This window comes from Amphiura filiformis, chromosome 3, assembly GCF_039555335.1.
Source record: "Amphiura filiformis chromosome 3, Afil_fr2py, whole genome shotgun sequence".
In the NCBI taxonomy this organism is placed as follows: Eukaryota; Metazoa; Echinodermata; class Ophiuroidea; order Amphilepidida; family Amphiuridae; genus Amphiura; species Amphiura filiformis.
This window is the reverse complement of record NC_092630.1, coordinates 31,692,913-31,707,058: the sequence shown is the minus strand read 5'-3', so window position 1 is coordinate 31,707,058 and position 14,146 is coordinate 31,692,913. Positions and strand designations below refer to the sequence as shown.

Below are 14,146 nucleotides of genomic sequence, written 5' to 3'. Positions count from 1 at the left end.
AACCGGAGACTGTCCCTGCTTTGTAAATATGTGCAAATTGCATGGGCTGCAAATATATAATATAATTTGCATATAATATAATTTTTGTACGTCTCTGGTTGATCTGCGAAAGTCAGGAAGTAACGTCTTTTTTTGTAAAGTCCTACACAGCGTCCCCCAGTTTAGGGGGGGGGGGGCAGGGGTATGTATATGTGTTTGCCATCAATAGTGGAAATTTGTATGAAAACTCCTCTATACATTGATACCTACAGAACTGCTGATGGTCCTCAGTTCCAAACTCTCAAAAGACTAGAGACACATTGAAAATGCAGCCCCTTATCGGAGTCATATAATTTACATTTACAAATGTTAAGCACAAATAATTGCAGCAGGGGAACATGTCCTTGGTATGGCATTGAATGCCCAGGCACACAGTCGGCACTTTGGTAATTGTGTGCATGGTTCCCATTTGGCACCAAATATGTGCAAACACACCCCCACATTAGAAAATATAAACTGGGGACACATGTATAGAGTAGGGTCATTTGGTACTGGAGTGGTGGTGTATGTCTGCATCCCTGTTTTTCTCAAACGCAAGTATTCATGTTGTTGTGCTGACATCAGGGACCATAGTGATCAATAATTAATTGGAAAGCACCATGAATCCATGTTAGTTGTAAAGCTACTCCTTTTTTTTGCATAAAATTTTATAAATTGAGCCATTTTATTAAAAGTGTTAAATAATATTAAAATTTAATTTTGTTGTTGTTGCTATTTTTAGGCTCAAAATATATACTGTATAAGATATTATTTCCTCTAATCCAGAGGGCATAAATATTTCTCAAGTATAATTATAGCAAAAGTTAACAAACCTACAATCTGCAATAGAAACTTGTGCAGTGATAAATTACAACTGATCTCTATTGCAATTTTAAGGTCATGTCACTCTAATTGAATACGTATAGGTTCCCTAGTGAAAGGTGATTAATGGCGTGGGAATATAATTTCAAAGAGACTTTTGAAGAGTATATATGTGATGCGATCAAGCAAAATCAGTCGGAACTCGGCCATAATAATTTTTCAGTTTCCTATAGGATAGTAAAAGGCATTTACAAAGCTGGATTTTGCAGAAAACCCCATTGAAATTGAACAAGCAGTTCCAAAGATATGAGCAATTTAAGAGTTTCAAAAACAAGAGGAACAAAAGGAAAACCTTTCTTTGTTTGGCTATATCTCAAAATCAATATTTCCGAGTTCCGACTGATTTGGCTTGATCGCATCACATATTTGTATGTTTTACTAGCAATTTTGTAAATGCATAGGATTATACTGTATAATGGTAAACTATTAAAACTGTCAATGTTGCAACCATTTCGTGAATTATAGGATGTTTAATGGAATGAAATTAAACATCATAAATTGTCAAGTTCAATTTCAAATAAAATCTTGTGTGATGGAATAATTAAATTGTGATTCATAGTATATTGTTAGAAACCGGTACTCTGAGTGGGAAGGAAGTTACACAAACCTAATATTGTAAGCATTATGATTTGCCCCCTCAAAATCAACTATGCAAATAACAAATAATTAATTTTGTTACAGTTACGTCATGTTTTGCAACCTCAAAATCAACTACGCAAATAACAAATAATTATATCTGTTACAGCTACTTGTATTTAACCTAATTATTGCCTCGTTAGGAATTTCTTGTGTGGGATATACCCACAGCAGCTAAAGGGAGTATCCCATCATGCATTGCAGTATATCTGCTGCTTGCTCCATAGCAAATGTATACAAAATATAAACAAGAGCCGCTTAGATATTGAGAGCTATGGATAGTTTCACAATACTTTAGAGATCATATTTTTTCAAACAAAAGTCTAAGTTCCCCTGGCATAAGCGAGTAATTGAAAGTTGAAGTGAGGGATTTTGTGTACACTTTTTATGGCATGTGCAGTTCTACTATGGTACTGCAGAGCATGATGGGATACACCTATCAGCTGCTGTGAGATGTACCTAACAGAGTTGTTAGTGATGTTTCAGAACCAGGTTTAGTTGTTTTTAAATAGCCAACATATTCTGTACCTCTCTTTCAAAAGTGTTCCTTTTTTTTTTAAACAGTACACACCATTTTAAATTTAATTTTCAATTAATGGTCCTAATTTAATCCCAGGAATCCAGTTGTTGAGTTATATAAAATACAGAAAGCAACAAAAGAAAAATATATATATCAGTAAATTTTGATTCAATTATGCACATTTATATTACCATTTCACAGGTGTAGCAACAACAATTCAACCAGGAACAACAGGTAAGAATGGGATTGCTTCTGTGTGTGTGTTTATTTTCCTTTTCCTCTCTCTATCACTTTACATCTCTCTCTCTCTATATATATATATATATATATAGGACGTTTTACTAACTGCATGTACGCTCTTGCATAGTTCTTCTGCCAGGAGTCTACAAATTTATGCCCTTTTTCTAAATAGGATAATAAATATACACACATTACATGTGTTTAAATAAAGTCGTTTTTATCATAACAAAATAATCTCAATTAAAAAAAATATGTTCCGGATTTAATTTTTTGCCCCATTTCCAGAATTCCAGACATTTTTGTAACATCTACTAGAATGTCATACATCCATGGTTCATTCACCAACATTTACAACGCTTCGTAGCTCTTCGTAACTTTCTAAGTCTAAAAAATCCATCATAACTTTCAATGCATTGCCATTGTCACATACTCATACATTTAATAAAGTAAAACAATTTACGATCGATAGGTCTGCCTACACTACTGAACAAGGACCCTTCGTAAAGTTAAAATATGGTATTTGCAGAGTGAAATGGACATAAAGCAAACTAAAGTGCAGGCTTCAACATGTTCCACTTTATGCAAAACGGTTCCCAATAATAATTTAGACCAACCATATCACCATGTAAAGACCATATGCCAGATTTTTTTTTGATTTCGCACAGAATGATTAGTCTCGTTTATGCAACTTATGGTCCCCATACAATCGGTCCAATAATATGTGTTTTGGCGCGAAATTTAAAATTTAAAATGTTCCCAGTAAAAATTTGAGTATGCAAATATGAAAGACCAGTCCACGTTTTGAATAAAAAGCGTCCAAGTGTTGTATAAATCGGATGCTCCGACTCTGTACGAAGTATAGGGACTAAGATTCTGAAAACATAATAATGATTCAACTTGAAGGAGACAAAATAGTCACTGAATCACCTGTCTTCATTCCAGTGTAGCAGAGCACAAACTTTCACTATTTACCAGTCTTTGTCTTCAGTGCATCCTATTTCTTCAGTCTAATCTTCTGTTTTACCAGTTTATAACAGCACAGGTCTTCTGTTGTCATTTCAATATTTCGTCACTCACTCTGTACACTTCACAATCTTCAGGAGTCATTTCAGTATTGCTCAATTTCGTCACCACTCTGCATCCTATTTCTTCAGTCTAATCTTCTGTTTTACCAGTTTATAACAGCACAGGTCTTCTGTTGTCATTTCAATATTTCGTCACTCACTCTGTACACTTCACAATCTTCAGGAGTCATTTCAGTATTGCTCAATATCGTCACCACTCTGCATCCTATTTCTTCAGTCTAATCTTCTGTTTTACCAGTTTATAACAGCACAAGTCTTCTGTTGTCATTTCAATATTTCGTCACTCACTCTGTACACTTCACAATCTTCAGGAGTCATTTCAGTATTGCTCAATTTCGTCACTCACTCTGTACTCTTCACAATCTTCAGGAGTCATTTCAGTATTGTTCAGTTTCATCACTCACTCTGTACACTTCACAATCTTCAGGAGCCATTTCAGTATTGTTCAATTTCGTCACTCACTCTGTACACTTCACAATCTTCAGGAGTCATTTCAGTATTGTTCAATTTTGTCACTCACTCTGTACTCTTCACAATCTTCAGGAATCATTTCAGTATTGCTCAATTTTGTCATCCACTCTGTACACTTCACAATCTTCAGGAGTCATTTCAGTTTTGCTCAATTTTGTCACTCACTCTGTACACTTCACAATCTTCAGGAGTCATTTCAGTTTTGCTCAATTTTGTCACTCACTCTGTACTCTTCACAATCTTCAGGAGTCATTTCAGTTTTGCTCAATTTTGTCACTCACTCTGTATACTTCACAATCTTCAGGAGTCATTTCAGTTTTGCTCAATTTTGTCACTCACTCTGTACACTTCACAATCTTCAAGAGTCATTTCAGTATTGCTCAATTTCGTCCCCGCTCTGTACTCTTCACAATCTTCAGGAGTTATTTTAGTATTGCTCAATTTCGTCACTCACTCTGTACTCTTCACAATCTTCAGGAGTAATTTCAGTATTGTTCAGTTTCATCACTCACTCTGCACTCTTCACAATCTTCAGGAGTCATTTCAGTATTGTTCAGTTTCATCACTCACTCTGTACTCTTCACAATCTTCAGGAGTCATTTCAGTATTATCCAGTTTCATCACTCACTCTACTCTTCACAATCTTCAGGAGTCATTTCAGTATTGCTCAGTTTCGTCACTCACTCTGCACTCTTCACAATCTTCAGGAGTCATTTCAGTACTGCTAAGTGTTGTCATTCACTCCTCATTCTGCACTCTTGGCAAATATTCAGTTGTCATTTTATTATTGCTCATATCATAGGAATCAATTACGAATTTTTTTCTCAATTTTCAACAGTTTGTGCAGCAGGTGAATTCCAGTGTACCAGTGGCATCAACTGCATCCCTGAAGAAGACCGCTGTGATTATATTGCTGACTGTGATGACAACAGTGATGAGGTTGATGGCTGTGTCTGTGATCCACAAATTGAGTTCCAATGTGTTGATGGTGGTTGTGTTAATATATCCTGGGTTTGTGATGGTGAAGCAGATTGTTTTGATGGCAGTGATGAAGTTGATTGTTCTTTGTTCATTGTTGATTGTGACAATGGCTTCTTTAAATGTGAAAATGGTAGATGCATTCCGGAAGAATTGCGATGCAATAATGTTGATGATTGTGGTGACAAAAGTGATGAGTTGGATGGTTGCATCTGTGACAAAGGCACAGAGTTTGAATGTTTAAATGGTAGCTGTATCAATATGATGCTGGTTTGTGATGGCAAGCCAGATTGTGATGGTGGCAATGATGAATTCAACTGTACCAAGTGTGGTGCAGACTTTTACCAGTGTGCTAATGGTAACTGCATTGCAGAGACCGATCGTTGTGATTATCAAGACGACTGCGGTGACTTCAGTGATGAATTGGATGGGTGTAAATGTGAGGCGGATTTTGAGTTTCAATGTACAGCTGGCAATTGCATTCCTGACAGGTGGCGCTGTGATTTTGTTGATGACTGTGGTGATCTAAGTGATGAAATTGTTGGATGTGTATGTGAAATGGGACTTGATTTCCAATGCACTGCAGGCAACTGTATGCCTCTGGATTTTGCATGTGACTATGTATTTGATTGTCAGGATTACAGTGATGAGATTGGTTGTACTTGTAATAATGAGACAGACTTTGAGTGTGCTTCTGGTGGGTGTGTTCCTTATGGGTGGGTCTGTGATGGGGAACCTGACTGTGTGAATGGCAGCGATGAAGATAACTGTTTAATCCCTACAACAGGTATGATATACACTACATTTGGAGGCTGTGTTGCATGTGCATCATCACAGGGACATTGTATAATTCAAAGCACAAATTGTATAATTTAAAGGACAAAGTCTTATTGTCTTATTAGTGAACTATTGTACAGCATACCTCTATGTTTGAAAAATATAATGTGCAATTTTGATGTAAAAAATGTTCCTATATTTATTTAATTTGTGGCTGTTTTTCTAATAAGCATGTTTTCATCAGGATTTATATGCAAGTCTATATAGTGAAATATTCATTTGGGGTATGATTACCTCAATTTTTATTATTTAGGCTTGTAGTAAAAAATTTCAATCATCACAACAAATCATAAACAAACCCATCTGAGTTTGATTGACAGGTGACGTCAGACATAACATTCCAAGTTTGTCTCTGCCGATGACTATAATAAGACCTTTTATTGATAATGAAATAAACAGGACAATCAGATCATGATCATGCTTTTTACAGCTAGATCAGAATATTGAAAGATTTTTCTTTGCCCTGTATAAAAGGAAATGTTTAATACTCTCAAGTGGTACTGCAAATGGGTAATTGTGTACATCCATATCAAAACGGAGCACTTGTCGGCTGCTACATGTGTCTTATTTCACATAATAGCTCGGAATAAATACCAGACTCATCTCAAGTGGAGGTCACTTCAAATCATCCTTAAGTCATGTGATTTAGGAATACAGAGAACATTCCTTAAACCATGTGACTTGAGGATGATTTGAAGTGACCTCCACTTGAGATGAGTCTGGTATTTATTCCTAGCTATGTACATAGTTGTTAGTAATGGTAATAAATAACACAGCATTTAATACAAAAGGTAGGAATGGAACGATAGGAATTTTTGTTTTTACTATCCTCTACTGTGTAATAGACAACAGGCAGGTCCAATATTCTGTTGTAGTGGATATCAGCTGCGCTGGCATCCACTACTAGAAATATTGGACCTGCCTGGCATCTAGTAAAAACAGAAATTCCTATCATTTATTATCTAATGTCCCTGTTGCTTGTTTGCAAGGTAGTAAAAATCAGTAAAAGATTTGAGGAATCCTTTGTTTCCTATTGTTTGTGAGAGGTTTAATAAACCATATCTCAAAACAATAAGCTCTGCCGACATTACCGCCCATTTGTGGTGGATGATCACATTCACAAACATATTTCAACTTTCTTACAAGTTTGAGATGTTTGGTCAAATCAATAATAGTTAGGTGAAAAAAAGTTCAATTTGGTGACCACTCTCTGGCTAGTAAGGTTTGACGATTGATTCGACTTCTATGGACCATTTAGAAAAAAAATAGCCACCATGTCCCTCGCGAAAATCTCGGCATTTTTCGCTAGAGGCCAAAATCCAAAATGGCCGCCGCCACCATTTTGAAAATTTAAGTTTTGAACCAGAGCACCTATAATCATGCACAAAGACACTTTTTCGGATATGTCGAGTACAAGGATTCCGATTCTGACATTAGTTTGACATTACGGCATCATTTTCACCCAGAAATCCAAGATGGTGGCGGCACCATCTTGAAAAATTTAGTTTTGAACAAGAGGACCTAAAATCGTGTACAAAGACACTTTTTTGGATAAGTCGACCACAAGGATTTCAAATTTGACATTACTTTGACATTACGAACTCATATTTACCCAGAAATCCAAGATGGATTGAACCAGATTACCTAAAATCGTGTAAAAAGACACTTTTTCCGGTAAGTCGACCCCAAGAAATCTGAATCTGACATTAATTTGACGTTACAACATAATTTTTGCCCAAAAATCCAAGATGGCCCCCATTGGATTTTGGCCTCTAGCGAAAAATGCCGGGATTTTTGCGAGGGACATGGTGGCTAATTTTTTTTCTAAATGGTCCATAGAAGTCGAATCAATCGTCAAACCTTACTAACCAGAGAGTGGTCACCAAATTGAACTTTTTCACCTAACTATAAGGAGTTGTTTTATTTTTTTAATGTTAATTATAGTTGCTATCATTTGGAATCAATGAATATATTCCTATTATTTACCTGTCCCCCAGAAATGTCTATGCTCATGTTAATTTCAATTTTGTCTTTCAGAAGTTGTAACAGACTCTATGGAGACTGTAACACCCGGTAAGACAGATTAAAGCCTTGTTCTAATCTTGTGCATTCCATATTGAACCCACATCTCTACCCAGCATCATTAATTTGAAATTAATTAAACCCAGCTATATTTCATTTATACAGCTATACAATACTAGTTACATCTCACCCCTCAGCATTCAAAATCTAGATCCCACTCCAAGAGCTATTTTAAATCTAATTTAATAATAGGGTTCAGAGTAGCATTTAAATGTCCATAATGACAATATTATGCTAACTTTATATAATTGACCCAAAGTGTCATTTTGCTAACCTCATAGATAACATTTATATAACAAAATTTAATTTATCTAACTTCATGACACAGCAATAACATACAAACTATCTTCAACTGTTTATATTGGTCTTACACGGTCTTAGCTAGCCACCCGTCTGGCCGTCATTTTAGACGGCCAGTTTGCTCCTGGGACGGGCAAAATTAATGCCTTTGACAGATGCTATATCATAAATTGTATGTTTTGAAAAGCTAATTGCCCTTTTTAGTAGACCCAATTTGTATAACAAGGCCATATCAGCACATATTTGAACTCTTTGAACCCCCAATGGGCTATAGATGTCTGGTAAATATTTTAAAGGTCAAATTAGGACAGGCAAATTTTTTCAAATGACGGGCAACCCTCAATTTCTAGCTAAGACCCTGGTTTTACATAAACTGTGTCATGTAGGGTAAATTATGCTTATGAATTTAGATTCCTTTAAAAACAGAATGTGTTAATGACGAAACTGTTGGCACACACTTAGAATAGCTGGCTTTTCATATTTGGTTCTCTAAGTATCCCTTAAAAAGTAAAATCATTTTAAGATTGGAACATGTCATTTTATCCAATATGATTACACTTGGTTATGAAAGACAATAAAAAGCAACTTAGAAATCCTATTTAGTAGGATATTTGAAACAAAAACAGCTTATTCAAAATGTGTGCCACCAAGTTTATTTGCCTTTGAAGATGCCCTTCCAAATGCTGAATTCCCTGAATGTCTTCCCATATTAACTGTGTTGATGTAATTGTCTTTATTCCTTATGGATATGTCATTGAATTCAGCTAGAGAATTCAGATCTTGTCATTGTTGCATATCATGCAGGGATTGGAACTAGTGACCTCTGGATTGTTTTGCTGTGCTTTGATACCTCTGAGATCTGGGAAAAGGCGCTATATGAAAGAGGCACTATATAAAACACCGAAATTTATGTATTTATTTATTTGCTGTGTGCATAACAAACTTCTTTGTATGAATGTTTGTTTATGTTTTAATTGTATACTAGTTTTGATAACAGGCTATTTAAAGTGATGTGTACATCCATATCAAAAGGATGAACTTGTCGGCTGCTACATGTGTATTTTTTACATAATAGCTAGGAATAAATATCAGACTCGTCTCAAGTGGAGGGTACTTCAAATCATCATTATGATCATCCCCAAGTCATATGTTTAGGAATACAGAGAACATTCCTAAACATTCTGATGTGGAGATGATTTGGAGGGACCTCCACTTGAGATAAGTCTGGTAGCTAGTCCTAGTTATTATGTAAAAAGATACACAAATAGCAGCCAACAGGTGCATCCTATAGATGTACACATATATGCCCAAATCTTTAAGACAACCTTCCTTACATCAACATCAATGTGAGCCATAGCTGCAAAATGTCAGAGGTACACTATTTGGACCCTATGTGCGACAATTCAAATATATTTTTCTTCTTCAATAATATCATGGATGGAGCTATTTCAAGATGACCTTCAAGACAATTGGCAATGCTGTGTTCAAAATGACATGTTATTAAATGAAGACAGTCACATACATACCTATTTCCCCACCCAGTACACAATAACTAAATTAATGCCAATAATAATGTCACTTACAGGAATGACCACTGTAATTGCCTATAACATGTAATTGTGATCCTAAGTGTTTTTATCATGTGTATATTGCATTTTCCTTTTGTATTGTGAACTCTCCCATGTTGATACCTTTGTTATTTGGCGATGCTCATTGCCAATGCTACTATAATGATATCCATGTGAAGAAGAAAAGCAAGCGACTACAGACATTCCAGGACCAACTGTCACACCAGAGATTTTAACAACTCCTGGTAAGTAAGAATTCAAATGCAGACTGTATGAATTGATAAATATTAAGTTAAGGTTAATTGTCTTTTCCATATAGATTGGTAGAAAAATATATGTATGATCAAGACTTCCAAGATTTAAGTTATGGTTACTTCTAGGGAATGTAGAAGCTTGTGTGTGTGTTTCTCAGGGTTTTCTTTGTGTGTACCATTGCTTGTATATTGTTCTCGGACAGTGTACTAAATAAATAAATGTAGATATTTATATAGCGCTTTATGCCGTAAACAGCCTCAAAGCGCTTTACATTTATTCCACCTTCATTAGAATATGTCGGAACCACGTTAGCAGCCTACAAGTGGCGCAGGGTCCATCAGCACAGTGACTGTGACTACCCCTAACAGCTTCCCATTGCACCTGGGTGGGGTGAGGCAAGTGAGGCAAAGCGCCTTGCCCAAGGGCGCAACACGGTGGTGGGACGGGGAATCGAACCCACGCATGTCGAGCAAGCTCTCGGATTATGAGTCCAAGGCTATAACCACTAAGCCACCTTGCCCTTGTACTATTTCAAAGTCCAAAGCATACACGATAATGAATATGTACGCATTCATTTCACTGCAGGATTTGACATTAAATGCACAATATCATCATAATTTATGATTATTCATTTCTCAAAAGCATCTTTGCTCCATTGTTTTTATTCAGAATTGCACCAACCTTTAAATCTATAAACTGCCAAAAATCAGAATGTTTCCAATTTCAGACCTAAAAAAAAAAGCAATAATGGTAGAAATTGAAAAATCTAGTAAATGGAAGGTTGTGGGTTCAAGTTCCACTTGTGTACATTTCGTTTTTTTCATTTGGTTTGGGTGCTGGCTGGGTTTTCGTTTATATGTTATCTACTTATTAAAATTGAAAAAAATTTGAGTTGGTTAACTGTTATGGTTGTAGGGCAGCAAATTACATTGGCACCTACAATTTTGTGCGAAAAACGTTGGGACAGATGATGTTTTATAGATCAAATTCCTGTGAATTGAACATCAGACTGAAAATACATGATACGTTTCATAGCTCATGTTATGTACTTGCTTACTCCCCCTCCCCGTCCCCTGGAAATAATGTTGGAGCAGACATTGAGCGCAACCACTTTTTACCATTTTTCAGCACTCAACATTGAATAAGGGGAGAGGGGATGCGTAAAATAAACAAACTGTCCCAAGCATTTCGTGCGGGATTGTAGACCTCGAATTATTTTACACAAGACATGTTGTCTAATTGTGAGATGGATAATCCTTTTGGATATATCTGCCACCCACCATGATCCGTTTTGATCCTGGAATAACGAGGCAGGATTGTTATACAAATGTTGAATGCCTGAAAAGGTCGACAAGGGTTAGAGTCAACTAATATTGGCACTTAGACTTGTTAGTATTTACACAAAACATGTTGGCTAATTGTGAGATGTCTAATGCTTTTGGATATTCTTTATACACCTGTTATGATCTGTTATGACCACAAATGAATAAAGATGAAGAGCAGCTTGACATAGTGGTCTTTGACTCTGATGCATGAGATTCAGGGTTCAATATCTGGTGGATGCAAAATTCATGATCAATTACTCGCTCTCTCCATTACTGCATTGATGAATTGAGTGTGGCTGATGTAGTAGATGACAAAGACCTCATAGCCAGTTCTGATCAGGGGGTTCTTGGCTGTGCATACACCCTGCCAAGATCTGGGCATCATGAGAAATCAGCTGGATGATTTGCCCAGGTTTAATAGGAAGTAAAAAATAAATATATAAAGAAAAGAGGCTGGATTGGTGGGAATTTATTATCGGGATGGAGTTATAGTTACACCTCATACATATTCATGAGAGAATGACACTAATTCATTAGTAAATCGCAACTTGACACAGCCCAAGTAGAATGCCCTATATCCAGTATGACCTATTTTACCAGTTGATAGTTTTTTCCCTATTCACAATATTATCATCCTTAGAGACAAAAGTTTGTAATCCTTTTCATAAGCATGCTTTCGATCAGCAAAGTTAGGACTTGGGCATTAATATTGTATCATGGTTCTCCGTGTGAGGAAACAGGAATTTACAAATATAATACAGAAATGGCAGCTCCTATCCACAAAATGAAGTGCTTTGCTGTTCAAAGCGATATTGCAGATCTAATTTGGCAAAAGGATGCTCAATTTCGAAGCACCAAATATATGATGTGATGTCAAAATGTCAAACAAAATCAAAATTCTGTTTTCAATCTCATATATATGAGCCATTCTAAGATGTAAGCCTGTTGCAAGGAGAAGGAAATCCAAACCTTAAATTCAAGTTAAATAGGAGCCGTGGGGCAAAGCTGTTCAAGACGTAAGCCTGCATGTTGCAAGGAGAAGGGAATCGTGTGTGCAGGGCCTAGAGATGCTAGTAATCCCCAGCTTAAATTCAAATTAAACAGGAGCTGTGGGACCTAGCACCTAATTTCTTATTAAATGTTATGAATTGGTGTCATTCTCTAATAAATATGTATGAGATATAATAAAACAAATGCTACATGGTATTTTCAAGGAAATAAGGTCACTATTTTTCCCTCAGTACTGACTACAGGCCTACATGTACCACCTCTCACCCTTCGGGTTTGGGGCGGTAGGCCTGTAGCCAGTACCTCAGGAAAAATAGTTTCCCCTATTTCCTTTCAAACCATGTAGAATTTGTATATTATTCGCTGTCATAGTGCACGTTAGTAACCATTGGTTACTGCTCCAAGCCTGGGCTCATACACCTGTTCCGAATTTTGATATGCCATAGGCTTTGTGTTGTGATCATTTCGATCAGTGGTTCGTAAAGAAAGCATGATCCAGTTGGCCTAGCAATGGTCATATTGTAACGTGCACTACGACAGCGAATTATCAATTATGAATGTGACATACTAAAATGAATATGCTTTGTTGATTTGAGCAGCTGAATGTGGCAATGATGAATTTATATGCCTGAACCTCAACTGTATTCCTATGGAATTGAGATGTGATAGAAAAGACGACTGTGGAGATAATTCAGATGAAAGATGTGGTATGTACTATAGGTGTCATGCAGGTTCCACTGGGACAGTCCATTTGAAATCTACACTCCTCCTGTGGAAGATTAAGCTGAAGTCTTCCACAGAGGGAATATACATTTCAAATACAGGCTGTATCAAAATAATTTGGAACCCATCAATTTTCATGTTTATTGAAAAGCCTGCCTCTTCCAACTACAATATTGGATACTCTCGAAATGCCAAGAGTGGTTAAAGACTTCTTATACAATTAAAACAAATTATTTGGATCTTATGCTAAATTTTGATATGTTAGACTCATCCATTATCAATGTTTTTGCCTGTTTTTCTTAATATTTGATGGGAATCCAAAACCTGGTTTTGATTAGAACCAAAGGTTCTCGCAGAAGCCCTTTGCGAGAACCTAAACAGGTTCCTGCAATTGATTGAAAATTTTAACCCCTTTTTGTAAAAAAAAGTGCACTGTGGTGCTAATTAGGTCAAATAAGTTACAAAGGCTTTTTATTACTTTGGTGTTATTATTTGATATTGAAATATTATGGCATCCAGTCATTTTTCGTGGTCTTTTTCTTTGTAGGTTGTGGTGCATATGGTTTTCAGTGTACTAGAGGTGAACCTGAATGTATATTTCAGGGTCAATTTTGTGATGGATCTCCCGAATGTGAAGATGGCAGTGACGAGACAAACTGTAAGTAGTTCATATCCATGTCCTTGTGAACAGACCAATATTAGTTATAAACATCTCAAAAAAAGTAACTAACCCCCCTTAAATAATGGGGATGATTCAAAAAGAGGCTATTGTATTACAAATCTGTAAAATGCGTTGGAAGCAGAATTTATTTATGCGCATTTTGACACCTCATTTGATACGATAGCCCAGAAAACAATAAAACAACATTTCAATTTAATGTAGTGGGTCCAGATTTGAAAATTGCACTTACATACAAATTTTTACAATACAAAAACACTCAGATATCATTACACAGATTTCATTCCATTACACTGAATACAAAATGAATACAATTTACTGCAACTTTCAACCGATGTTATGAGCAATTTATCAATGGCTGAAAACAATATAAAACAAAATAATTTGAACACTGTTTTTGCCAATATCTCAAAAACAATATTATTGACATCTGACTCATTCCCTTTGATCATGTCACATATGATAGCCTAATGTTACTACAAGGTAATAATTATAATAACTCAATTTTCAAAAATGCCTCATTTGGCCCGCATGGAACA

At 36.1% G+C, this 14,146-nt stretch overlaps 2 protein-coding genes across 2 annotated transcripts in view; both read left to right on the top strand.

Annotated features, from left to right (window-relative positions):
- Positions 1 to 7,754, top strand: part of LOC140147191 (uncharacterized) — an 85,941-nt gene extending 78,187 nt beyond the window's left edge. Inside the window, exons 11-13 of the mRNA XM_072168971.1 lie at positions 2,258 to 2,290; positions 4,691 to 5,617; positions 7,705 to 7,754. Of these exons, the coding sequence (XP_072025072.1) occupies positions 2,258 to 2,290; positions 4,691 to 5,617; positions 7,705 to 7,754 (1,010 nt within the window). The remainder of the gene's footprint in view (positions 1 to 2,257; positions 2,291 to 4,690; positions 5,618 to 7,704) is intronic.
- A 5,055-nt stretch (positions 7,755 to 12,809) lies between these two features.
- Positions 12,810 to 14,146, top strand: part of LOC140147190 (uncharacterized) — a 114,581-nt gene continuing 113,244 nt past the window's right edge. Inside the window, exons 1-2 of the mRNA XM_072168970.1 lie at positions 12,810 to 12,912; positions 13,476 to 13,586. Of these exons, the coding sequence (XP_072025071.1) occupies positions 12,855 to 12,912; positions 13,476 to 13,586 (169 nt within the window). The 5' untranslated portion in view covers positions 12,810 to 12,854. The remainder of the gene's footprint in view (positions 12,913 to 13,475; positions 13,587 to 14,146) is intronic.